The sequence below is a fragment of the Cryptotermes secundus genome, unplaced genomic scaffold (genome assembly GCF_002891405.2).
Source record: "Cryptotermes secundus unplaced genomic scaffold, Csec_1.0 scaffold142, whole genome shotgun sequence".
In the NCBI taxonomy this organism is placed as follows: Eukaryota; Metazoa; Arthropoda; class Insecta; order Blattodea; family Kalotermitidae; genus Cryptotermes; species Cryptotermes secundus.
The window spans coordinates 163,222-176,841 of NW_019743148.1; the positions used below are offsets into that span (position 1 = coordinate 163,222).

The following is a 13,620-nucleotide window of genomic DNA, read 5'->3' on the forward strand; positions in this document are numbered from 1 at the left end:
TTAAATAAAATAATCTTTTCCTATAACAGTTATGTTTCGTTTAAGCTTCTCATGTAGAGGATTCTTACTGATTGGAAGTCCTCTTTAATTTAGATAAATATGATTATTTCTTTAGGAGGTGGGAAAGCATAGTCGGCATAGCGATTGGCTATGGGCTGGTTGACCACAAGGTTGGAGTTCAAGTCTCGGTAGCGTAAAGAATTTTCTTTTCTCCACATCATTCAGACCAGCTCTGGGGCCCACCCAGCCACCTATCCAATGGGTACTACAGGCTCTTTCCCTGGGGGTAAAACGGCCAAGGTTTGAAGCTGACCACTCACCTCCAGCTAGCGCCGTGGTCAACAAAACATGGATTTATACATCCACTCCCACATATGCTTTCATGGCATAGTGCTTAATTAGTTAAGCACAGGAACAACTTTACTTTTTACTCCTATTATTATTTCTTTGGTCTGTCATACTTAAAATCACAATCTTTTTTTAAACTGTACTGCAAACCTAGTACACCTTTACAACTTACCTCAGCCGATAATCCAACGGATCTGACGTGTGGGTAGCAGGATTTAGCAGCTGGTTTAATGGATGTGACCGACTACTATAGAGTTTCAACAGGTGGAAGCACAGATCCCATATTGGTTGTCCACTGCTTGTCTCAAGTTCCACACCATCTTCCATATATGGTGGGTCAGGACATTTTGCATATATATCCCTTATATCAGGTGGTCCAAATGCTTTCTCATATTGAAGCAGGGCATCAGTAACAGATGCTACAGGGGAACATATATACCTAAAAGTATACACCTCAACTTACATTTATGCTTTCAGTTTGTTGCCCTACCCCAACACATAAGAGAACTATATATCTTAAAACCAGAGCTTCAAACCTATTCATTCTAAAACAGTTTTATGGAATACATTTTAGAATGAAGATGTTCCAATCATCTGCAATTTCTAATCTGCTTACTGTAAAAAACATTGTTATAAGAAATTATGTGAAGACTACAAAATACTATGAGACTTAAGGCTCTCACAGCAATGACTACTGTCTTCTGAAATGTGACACCATATAAGTAACCAGCATGCACCTCTCCTCACTGCTTGCTTGTCTGCTTTCTAATGGACCACACAACATGACACCCCAGAAGATAGTACTTTCCATATGACAAAATTATAAAGAGCATGGAGTTTTCTTAATTTAAGATATATAACAGTTTACGGTGAATTTAAACTTAGTATGTTTGCTGTATATCTGATGATAAAAGAAGAAAATAAATTAATGTACAACAAACAAAATGGCAACTAAAAAAAGAATAATGAAACATACCGTAAAATGTTTAGTGACCAGATGCAGGGTCTGGATTGGTAACTGGATTTATTGGACTCTTACAACATGTAAATACAGATAATTATAGCACTATCACTAATTATCTATGGCACATAATGAGTCTTTTCAGTCTGTTGTGTCTTCACTAGGCATTGCTTGGTACAGCTCCAAATGTCATAAGTTCCTCAGCTTCCACATTCAATGGCTACTGTCCTCGCTGACTGGTGAATGTCTTGCATCTAATGACTGCAACTCCTGGTCACTGACTGCCTAGATGCATCTGGTCTTCATTGGCTACTACTGGCTTTCACTTCCCATGCAGACTGCTAGCCACTCTGTACTAACTTCTATCATCTGTCAGAGTCACAGTCAGAGTAACTTTATGACTGGCAGTTTACCGCTAATCAGTTCATCATGGCACTGAACCCCCTGAGACCCATGACCAGTATTCTTTTCAACTGAACACTTGCAATTATAGTCCTCATGTAACATCCTCTCTCATGAGAGAGGATGGGTCTGTTGTTTACAATTGCTACTGGTCCTTGCCAGCACAGTCATTCTCGGGTCTGAGTCCCACATTTTACTGACTCATATTCGAGACCCCCACAACCTGGAGGGCCAGGCCCTTGTATTTATATCCCCCAGGAATAGGGTGGCCCAGTTATACCCCCCAGCACTGGGTTCCCTTTTCACTGACTCCTACAACTCACAGGGCTACAGTGGAGGTATTCAACGGTGCCACCACACAGGATTTCCTTCTATTAGCTGTGTTTCAATTCTTCAGACAAGTCTCTGCACAGACCCACAGAGAACACCGCTTCCCACAAGTCCTCTACTGTCATGTGCATAACTGTTGCTACACTGATGTGTTTACAGTGCTGCAATCTAGTACCAGACTTCTTTTCTGACTAAACTAATATGGCTTTCAGCAGACAAGCCATAGTATGTATTTTTGCAAATTTGCAAATAGCTTAATTTAATCTTAAAAGCAAACATACTGCTGAATACATAAAATCTGCAGACATTATGTATGAATGACCCCACATCAATTAGCAAATCACAGTTAATAAAAAAAACACTGTCCTTAAGATGTTAACACATGTATGCACAAAGAGGCTGGATGTATGAAGGAATCAGTACTAAAATAATCTCTTGATTTTCTATTCCTACTAATGTAGGCAGTCTGAAATACAAAATGCCCAACTTTTTTCTTTTTGAGTTAACTACCCTGGATTTTATTGTTTTAAACTCTCACTTATACTTTTATACCAAATATCAATTTGTTCATGCCCTTTTTACAACATCACTAATTTACACAGATCTGTATCTGAAATGAGAAGTTCCATGAAGACCTAATGTTCCTTTAGCCCCTTATACATTTCTATCTGTTTACATGTCCATCTGTGCAGGCTGGTTGGAAGAACTTATTTCTCTTTACAATAAAACTCTTATGGTGTTGTGTGAAATTAGGGTAAAACAGTGTGGCTGACAGAGTGCATCACATGATGAATGCAGATGGTACTAACTCTGCTGGTATGTGGATCTGTCAACAGTATCATTGTCAACATTTCTATGAAGAGCGCTCATTTAGAACAGACAGTTAAAACCTGTACACTTGTACTTTTTTCAATACTGCATGTTATGGCTGGACGGACAGTATGCAAAGCAGAGCCCCTAGTACATTACTAATTATATAACTGAGTCATCCATAAACATGAGTGTAAACAGGTCATCTTGCAACAATTTCAATACAATGATGACATCAACAGCAGCAACAACAACAATACAATGTGAATATTAGAAACAATGACTCCATATTCATTCAAATGAACTAAATTATCTCAATAACATCACACCAACAATTCTTGCTTTCCATCTAATTCTTCAAGCTCCCTCTAACCCTGCATGTCTATCTCTGTACACTCTTATGCTGATGAACATGACCACATGTACAATGAATATGGAAAACAAGTGTTTAATTACCACAAGTGAAGAGCAAAGGCTCTTTTCCAGTCTAAATCTTCACAAACGTTAACAGTGCTTTCAGTGCCACAGAAGAGAGGGATTCCAGCCACTAGCATAAGTAACTTGATTCTATCTCTGTTGATGTAACAACTTGCTTTCACATCTTGCCAGTTAGCCAGTTGCTGATGAATCAACTGCTTTGCTGCTGGACCACCACTCAATTGTGCCAGTAGTAAGGATGTATGGTGATCACCTGTGAAAGATTATCACCTCTGAACTTATCCATTGGATTGTATGAAATTTGTTTTTGGGGAGGCATGGAATCAAACTGATAACATAACTTCATAAAAATGGGAATTACTTTGTAATTAATAAATGATTCAGCAGTAACTTTACCACAGCCTTCCATTTTCTCACAAGCCTCCAGTATTTTTCTGCCAGACAAAAGGGAGAGTACCACAGGAATATGGTGTTCCTTGTCTTGTGTTTTCGAGGATTCATCCGAGAGTGCAGCTGTTTCCTGCCTCACTTTCTGCTGTACAACATCTTCCAGCCATTTGCTCACTGCCTCTCTCCGTAACATTACATTCTGATGGCTGTTACTGTCTGCATCTGTAACAGTACACAATTTCACAGTATTTAATGACCATTACGCATGAAATGGTGGATAGCTCATTTCAGAGAACACATTTTATATACTCTTGTCAGCATACTTATACACTTCCAAGACTTTTGTGCCATTCCTCAATTCCTCATGAAAATGATGACCACTTCTTTCCACATACTTCTCAACTCAGAATTCAGAACTGTCATACCAATCACTGCTATACAACATACAAAGCTGATATGGTATTGTTAAAAGAATTAAGAAAGGAAGTACATTTACATGATCAAACTATCCAGCATTTTAAGGCTAGAACTGACTATGTCACTAGAACATAACAGTTCCACTTATTAGAATATTCAGTAAAGAATTTCAATTACACTGAAAGGTTTGTTATGTAATATGTTAAAACAAGATTACATTTTTTTTAATCTGTTTTGTTGGCATAGAGAATTATTAAATGTTAAATGTATTGCTTCGTGAAACTCTGTCATTTTGGAAGACACTTTTGTCTGGATGAATGGCTACAGTTCAAACAAAGACAGGAATTGGTCAGACTGCAAGGAATTAATAAACCTCACTGGGGAATTCTTATTGCCTTTCAGCAGGAGAAATGGGTGCACAGGAGAGTTAAATTAAGGTAAAACTCTTAACACCACGTTATAAATACATCCAGGGGGAGCAGAAGTACAGCTCCATAAATTAACCCAAATTTAGATGAAGATGAGTTTGAAGCAGACTTGAAGAGTGCAACATGTAGGTGGCTGGACAGTAGAGATCTTAGAGAGATAGGATGGGATGGTATGGACTGGATCAATCTGGCTCAGGATAGAGACCAGTGTAGGGCTCTTGTGGACACAGTAATGAACCTTTGGGTTCCATGAAATGCTGGGAAGTTCTTGGGTAGCTGCACAATTGGCAGCTTCTCAAGAAGGGCTCAGCTCCACGAGTGAGTGAAGGGGGAAATAATGTCAGTTAAAACCACATTTAATAAACAAACATGGGCTCCTGCACTTTGAATCAATCTACTCCTAGAATAGTCAAGTACTTGAAATTATGAAAGAATGACTTGAGTAAACCAGTGATGTAGTAGGACACATGGTTGTGGTACAAATTGCAGCGACTGGATCCCAACAGTGAAACACACAGAACTAAAAAAATTATGATATTTAATGCACATAGCTAAACCATAAAACCATCCAAGTAGTTTTTCAGTGCACTGCTGCTGTTACAACTGATTGATATATAAACAAATTATACAAATTTAACAATTCCATATTATATACTAAGGTCAAGAATGGTGGCGCTATACTTCCACTTCCTAATACATCTTCATGGTATGGTGCTTAATTAATGAAGGACAAGGTCAACTTCATCTTTTTAATTATATAGTGTAGTTTCACATACCCAAATCTGGAAGGTTACCCCACAGTGCCACACACAGTTTCCACACCTGAGTGCTGTAAGCAAGCAGTACATCTGTTTGGTCAAAACTAAGTTGATCAGCCAAGGCACAATGAGCATGCAAAGCATCCACTCCCATACGAGGGATCAGAAGTGGGCAGTCATCTTCCAGTTGGGACTGACAATGCTGTAGCTGGATATGTAAATGACCTTCCAGTGCCTCCTGAATTACAATAAGAGAATATATACGTCTGAGTCAAATTGAAAAGAAGTAATCTGATATGCAGTTTATCTATGTAGGTAAGTCAATAAGTAAGTTACAAATGGATATAGAACTTAAACAAATAAGAGTACTGATTTGAAAAATGCTTTTATTTCTCAACATAATCTCCCTTTACATTGAGGCACTTGTCCCATCGTTTCACAAGCTCCTGAAAACCAGCAGCATAAAATTGTTTGGGCTGCTGTCAGGACCAGGCAGTGACTTCCCTTTCTACAACTTCATCGTCGGGAAACTGTTCAGCCAAAAGATGATGTTTAAGAGGACTGAGCAAAAGGAAGTAGCTTGAAGCTATACGGAGGATGCTCGAGGATTTCCCACTTGAAATTTCGCAGCATCTCATTTGTCTTGTTGGCAGTATGGGGATGCGCGTTGTCATGCAAAAGCAGTAGGCCTTTGGTGAGGAGTCCTGCTCACTTCCGTTGAATGGCCTTATGAAGTTTCCTGAGGATGTTACAGTAGGAGTTGGCCCTCTTAAACATCATCTCCCAGCTGAACATTTTCCCAACGATGAAGCTGTAGAAAGGGAAGTCACCACCTGGTTCCGACAGCAGCCCAAAGAATTTTATGCTGCTGGTTTTCAGGTGCTTGTGAAATGATGGGACAAATGCCTCAATGTACAGGGAGATTATGTTGAGAAATAAAAGCATTTTTCAAATCAGCATTCTTATTTGTTTAAATTCTATATCCATTTGTAACTTACTTACTGACTTACCCTCATATAATGTACAGTGATATCTGATTTAAGATGTAAATCTCTAGGGCATTACTATTATAAGGATGATGATAAAGGATGTAGAACACAAATTGCCAAAAAGTACGCAAGGCCTAATACATAACAGCTTTGTTCAAAAGCAAACTTACACTATGTTCATTCAGAAAAAATATGTGTAAAATGACAAAATGCAACTGAGGATAACTAAAATGTGGGCACATTCAGAAACCATAACAGATGTTTTATAAAAATACATTTCAATATTATCTACATCTTATGTTGATCAATTTTTACTTTCTCATAGATGTAGTACATATGAGAAAGTATTGTAAATGTGAAGAAAATCGATCCTGACATTTTGGTGAACTTACACATGTTTGCCCCCTTCCCCCCTTCATTAAACAATAGAGGTTTTTGGAATGTCTGTATGTAAAGCAATTTTTTGATCTGGTCAATACATCAACAACTAAATCAGTTTTCTTTATCTTAGGCCTAGTGATCTGTTACATTCTCGTACTAGTGTCTGCAGGATCTCCCTAACAAGTTCTGTTTCAGTTCATATTCAAGAATCTGAACTGGCACTCCTGAGCATGCAGTTCAAAGACTGGTGGTTTTCCTGTTAATCTCTAATTTTCAATGAATCAGTTGCATTACATTATTATCATTATATCTAAAATTTCTTTCATAACCCAATCAAGTACAGCCTGGTATGATGTGGCCATAACTGCTCAATATGGAGCAAAATGTAGTTTGAATGAGAAACATAAAATATTAAATCTCAAGAAATTCAGCCAAAAGACACCATAAAGAAAAGCTGTGCTCCACAATGCTCTTCAAAATGTGCAATTTCATCATACAGTTGAGTTCACCAAAAAAATTAACAATCTCTCATTTTCAGTTTTATTCTTAAATGTTGTACACTTTTATAGAATTCACTAATCAAGAAAACAAAGCTGTGAATAAGATAATGAAATAACAGAATACGTGATCTCAATATACTCCACATCAAAATACTGGTACCCAGTTGCATTCATCTGTGTTGTGATAAAACTGAAGACATTGACAATTGCATATTCTCAAGAAAACACAATAAAAACCATCTACTTCTCAATAACAGCGGTACCATATTATTATTTCGGGAACACAATGGGGAGCTTAAAATACAAGCCATACCTCTCATATGAATCTGAATGTTGGACATTAACAAAAGAAAAAATGAGAATAGAAATGGCAGAAACACATAAAATCAAAGTGGTCACAGGACAGAGTGACAGGTAATTGATAGTAATGAAGACACTGGAAAAGAAATGGGAAAAAATGATATCAATAAATAATAAAAAATTATCCAATAAAGGTCTGACAACTGAGAACTTAATTCCTAAGTAGCTCATCCAATATGAACACAAAGAGCAGAATATGGCTGGGATGTCAAACAGATAAATAATTTTAATTCTTTTAACCAAAACAGGCCAAAACCTAAATTCACATTGTCATCAAAGAGGTGCAACTACTTATATCTTTTACAGTGTTTCAACAGTCTTTATAGTTTTGTAGGGGATTTAATGTTCTAGGTTTGACAGGGGTGCAAGTTCACTTTATTAATGACTTTTTTTTTTTAATGCCCTGGTAATCTGTGAAAGGCAGCGTAGCCAATGCTCATTCTTCAGGTGATTCTGGTTATCATCATTCCTTATTATTCTACTTTCATTGCCATGAACATTGACAGGTTTACTATCATCCTCATGTCTGTATGTATGCCTGTCCTCACCTACTAACTTAGGAACCAACAGGTCTTAATGAAACGTTGAAACCAACACCATGCCACCAGAGGCAATCCTATCTTCGTACTTACTTCCATAACACAACAGGGACATCGTGGGAACTTCTGAAGTGTGATTAGCGCCGCCTAATGTGTGATTCTGAAATGCTGGACAGTCTTTAACAAAATGAAACTTCTATTAAAGCTATATTTTTCTAGGTTTTAAAAACAATATGATACTTACACAAAATTAATATTCAGATATTAGTCTGACAGCATTCACTACAGAATCACTGCCGTTAAAGACACCTGAAGTTCTGTACAAAGATCAGTCATACATAAATGAGGGATGTCCAAATGAAACCCATTCAAGAACTGACCTGAGAAAAGGAGTAGAGGCCACAAAAAGCCTCCAACCATCTTGAGGCAGGCATCCCATATTCATACCAACTGATGGATTTCCTCGACAAAGAACTCCTTGAGTTGCTGTAGGAACCATTACAACACAGAGTGGCCTTCAGATCTTTGTCTGACCTGAATCTACAGCCCTCTAGAGCTTTCTTGGTGGGGCAGAACAGATTCCACTTAATTCTCATGCACACAAAGTTAATATAATACTGTATATAAATCTTATGAACTTTAGTACATTACCACAATTTTAACAAAATACTAACCATGAAGTTGGCTGATGCATCTTTTCCTCCTCCAAAAATTTGAAGCCTCTGCACAATGCACTGAGAACAATCGCCTTCTGTCCTCCCAGAAGTGAAGATGTTCAGCTCAGAGAGTTTAGCTCTGAGTGGTACAACTGCAGCTGCTTTCTGTGTGTTGAGCGTCAGCAGTGTATTGTCTCGACCCCAGCCTACACGAAAGCTCCTTCCAATCACAAGGCCCATATCAGCTAAGCAGTGTGCTGACATTCGTCCCACACTAGACTGAGACAGGGGAACTACCTCACCATGATGACTTAGAACTGCTATTTTTGGACACACAGTTGGGGGTTGGATCCAGGGTCCTGCTGGCAAGTGGGCTGATGGTCTTACTTGAGGGGCATCCTTTGACCCTATGCAGTAAGAAGGGAATCTCCAGCTAACAGCAAAATCTTCCATATTTTCACTAAAAAGTTCTCTGAAGTTAATTCCATTTGTAAAACAATGTCACAATTAATACAAAGGGAATGTATAGCTAAAAAAGAGACAGCAAGAAAGAAATACTTTCACTAAAATTTTATTTTAAATAACTGATTATTTATTTGTAACACAGAATCACAATATGTTGAGAAACAATGCAATTTTTATCATACATCTTGCCTCTATCAGATTTATTTCAACCAGACAAAATATGTTTCTTTTGTATATATGTATTTAACACATACATATTCAACCACCTATGTGTAGTACTTACACCTCACATATGGAAAAATATCAACATGGCAACTGAAAACTGATTGTACATGGGCAAAGTGGCAGTCACTGTTGATTAAAACCAACTTGTATTTATGTGTCATAATATACACACACAAGCTGAAATGTGTTCCCAGTCATGTGCAATTATTTGATTCGGGTTTAAAGAGTTATCACGAGGGTTTTTAATTTTAAATTAAGTTTAAACTGTCAAAAAGATAAGCTCCTATCAGAGAAAAATGAATAATAATGTTCACTAATAACAGCATAAATAAACCATACATGCAAAACTGGTTTCACATTTAAATTTCTGTAACTGTCATTATCATCAAACCTTTTTTTTTAAGGCCTGTATCTGCATGTATATTCTTTTTTTTCTACAAAACAAGCATACACTCCTTTCACGTGACTGGGTTTTCTCATTTCTGTAAAGTTTGTCTGATGATCAAGAAACATTTGCATGCAATATGTACAGATATCATATGCAATACATTTTCAATCACCAGAAGTAAAAGTGGATGTAAAAATTACATGAAGAATCGGTAGCTCACACAAAAAGCTCCATTCTGTGTCCCATCCATTTTAATATCATGAAAGATCTTCTACAGCCAAACTAGTGCATACTATGAGGTAACAGCTCAGTTTGGTAGAAAGTGAACTGCTGCTTAACAGTGTTATTAAATCATTACTCATAGTGAATAGGCTGTTGTTAAATTAACATGCTTAAATGCATGAATGATAGGATGGTCATTAATGTAAGGAGCTTAATTTTACAACATGCATTTATTTTCTTGGAGCAGTGGGTAATGGTGAAATATTCCATAGTGTGAATTTTTCTCCTGTTACAAAATGAATCAATGCAAATCTCAACATATTACAGTGCTTCCAATACAAACTAAATTACTGTTTAGTTCAAGAACAAATACCAAACAAATTAATCATTCACAGGTAAAGATGTGAGAAGAGAGAGACTATTTTAGGACGTATAGCCCTTATCTTCAGGGTCCAAGAGTATACCAATCAAGAAACTGGCTGGTCTTAGACATAGAATATGTAGGCAACATGTTCCTCTGAAAGGTCAGGCTTTCACAAAACTACACAGTGTTGCAAACTTGAAAGCCCGTAATCTACAAAGAACATTAGTTCTAAAACTAACAAATACTACACAGCCACTTAATGTACTTATAATACCTACAATTAACACCACTGTTACCTGAATTCCAAGAAGACATTTATTTAAAATCTGGTTGTCAAAAATGAAGTACACATATTTCATCTAAATTTTAAAAAGACAAAGGGCAAGCCACCACCAGATCTAATTACACAAGTGAATACAGCACACTGAAAGCCTGCATTTAGATAAGTGAAATAATGGTTTGTAATTATGCAAATCAATTAATCATGATGTTATAGTCTATTACATTGATACTTCATGGAGACATACAGGGAGAGACAAGGAAAGAGGGAAGAAATTATCACCTCACTCAGAACTATGACCATAGAGATACAAGGTATACAGTGAGATGACCAAATCAAAGTGTACAAAAATTCAACTGGTAACACAAAGAAACTGATAATACAGGATGTTTCACGACTTTAGGGCATAATTGCAGGTGATTTCCTAGGTCTTTGTGATCAAAAAAGTTCATATAAACATGTGTCCGATTTTGGACGGTTACGGAGTTATGACCGTTTTAAACTCAGAATAGAAGGTAACAATTACTGACAATAAACAGAACAAAATAATAAACCAGCATAATACATGATACACTTAAAGTATGAATGTAAAGTTAACTCGTGAAATTACCTTTAATTTGAATTTATTGGTGCTTAAAGCTGATTTTTGAAAATAGCCCCAACACAGGCTGCCGCTAGGTTGTGAACCACACCGGACATACCAACCCACCACGCCTTAGGTACCTCTCAAGTGTCGAGATAATGAGAACACTCTGTCTGTAGCTGGCTAAAAATAGTGACCCGCCAGATGACAGATGCGGTTCACATGTGGGCGTGTACGGGAACGAAAAAACGGTCATAACTACATAACCGTCCAAAATCGGACACATGTTTATATGAACTTTTTTTATCACAAAGACCTAGGAAATCACCTCCTGCAGTTATGCCCTAAAGTCATGAAACACCCTGTGTATGCAACTTCATAACCATGGGAACATACACAGAGACTGAAGCACTACACTTCAATCACAAGATATGTTACCTGGTAAGAATATCGTGAGTCTACTACCAAATGGAGAAAACATCATTCAATAAAAATAATAGTGGAGTGGTTAAGTCTTGAACCCAGAAGTCTATAAACTGGTTTGGAATAAAATAAAATGAAATGAAATACAACTTTAAAAAATACATATTATCTACAAATAACCATATACAACTATGAATATATTCTTAAATGTAAATGTCTGCTACTTGAAGACCAATTATTTATTACATATAATAAACACACACAAAATTTGCATTTGCAATGGCATTAGTACGTGTATCTCAAATTTAAAGTGTCTTTTGGAAATATTAATGTAATTCAAGTATATGAGTGTGTGACTCATGTACAGGAACTAAAGCCATTATGTATCCCACATTTAAACCCATGAATATGAATGTGTGGAATAAATGTAATCACTTGTCTCTCATGGGTTCTGCCCTGGTGGTTTGTAATGGCCTTGTTTTTCACAGTAACTAGTGAAAAAGGAGTAGCTATAGCAACCAAAGATACAGCACTGTATTCAATTTTGTCTTTCCAAAATATCTACACACAATCAGTTCATGAGTTTCAAAATAATGGTGCAAAAATGTTACAAACTTCTACATGAGTACAATACACCTTTTCCCCCAAAAACAAACTATTCTTTCATCTTAAGGCCATGCTGTGTATATCATTAAAAATGTAATCTGTGATGCTACATAATTTCCCAGTCATGATTCATAATATATCATTATTGAAAACAGGTGTGTGTATGGGCCCATGCAGTGGGTGTGCATACATACAGACTCTCCTTAACTGGCATTTTATTTAAAATACAGGCAACATTTATACAGATTGCACCATAGTTCCTTGGAACTTTACTGCATAGAACATTTTCATGAAAACAGTAGTTAAAGCATGTATATCCATAATGACACACATATAGTATCTGATACAAATTTATAAAGTAAAAATTATCATAAAATTACAAGATAAAGCCTCCACAATGTTCCTATCTACCTTTCAATTCCAGATATGTTACTGTGTAAAAAAATAAAAGCAAAAAGAACTGCAATTACAGGGTGTCACAGTCAAAGACCAAAAGTGGGCAATGTTGCATATCACCTGGCCCTAGATGACAACATTATAAGCGATACCTATTTTACAGTAAAACCCCAATATCAGTTATTCTGAACAACAGTGGATTTGAACATTAAAGTGAGGAAAATCTTAAATTGTAGGAGTTTTGACAGCGAAATGATTTGCATGGAATCAGTGAAACTGAATGTTAAATGTGGAAAAACATGGGAATATTAAATGGGGGTTCCATATTAATTTAGGCCACCCCCAGACAACATTCTCCTGTAACACTTGGACACTCTGTCCATGCATCATGGGAGGGAAGCAAGAAGAGGGAACTGTGAATATGATACCATACTTGCATGGCAGTAACTGTGGCATCTTCACAGGACAGCAGTGCTGTGCAGAGATTTAACAGGAAAGGGTTGGAGTTAGTGATGAATAAATGAAGATGATTCAGAAAGTCTACTACCCCTTCATTCCTTGTGTAAAATAAATATACCTTTTGACGATTGTATTTTCATTCATTTATCAGCCAAGCAGTTTAAAAATTAGAGCTCAATAATTTCTCTACATTATCATTAACCATCTAGTCACAGTCGCTGCTGACAATGACTGAAATAACCAGCAATGCCAAACAGATGTTTTCGCTGACAAAGGCATAGGAGATCAAATGCTGATAATGGTCCACCATTCATTATTATTTCCCAAGACTTACAGACACTAACAACAATATCCAACTTTGGCCTTTGTCTGTGGCATATATATCATTCTTCTTCTAATACTTCTAGCACTGTATCCACATTATACAGGTTGATGTGTGAAAAGACAAAGTACGAGGGATATCCGGAAAGTAAAGATCAAATGCAAAGTGATTCCACCCCCA

General features: G+C 36.8%; 1 protein-coding gene across 4 annotated transcripts in view; it reads right to left on the reverse strand.

Moving 5' to 3' along the window:
* The window catches only part of LOC111873755 (nuclear pore complex protein Nup98-Nup96), a 68,403-nt gene that overhangs the window by 7,212 nt on the left and 47,571 nt on the right, over positions 1-13,620 (reverse strand). For all 4 annotated transcript variants that reach the window (XM_023868702.2, XM_023868701.2, XM_023868706.2 and 1 more), the window contains 5 exons: positions 8,726-9,114; positions 5,301-5,520; positions 3,686-3,901; positions 3,308-3,542; positions 521-787 (listed from right to left, as the gene is read on the reverse strand). In XM_023868702.2, the coding sequence (XP_023724470.1) occupies positions 521-787; positions 3,308-3,542; positions 3,686-3,901; positions 5,301-5,520; positions 8,726-9,114 (1,327 nt within the window). The remainder of the gene's footprint in view (positions 1-520; positions 788-3,307; positions 3,543-3,685; positions 3,902-5,300; positions 5,521-8,725; positions 9,115-13,620) is intronic.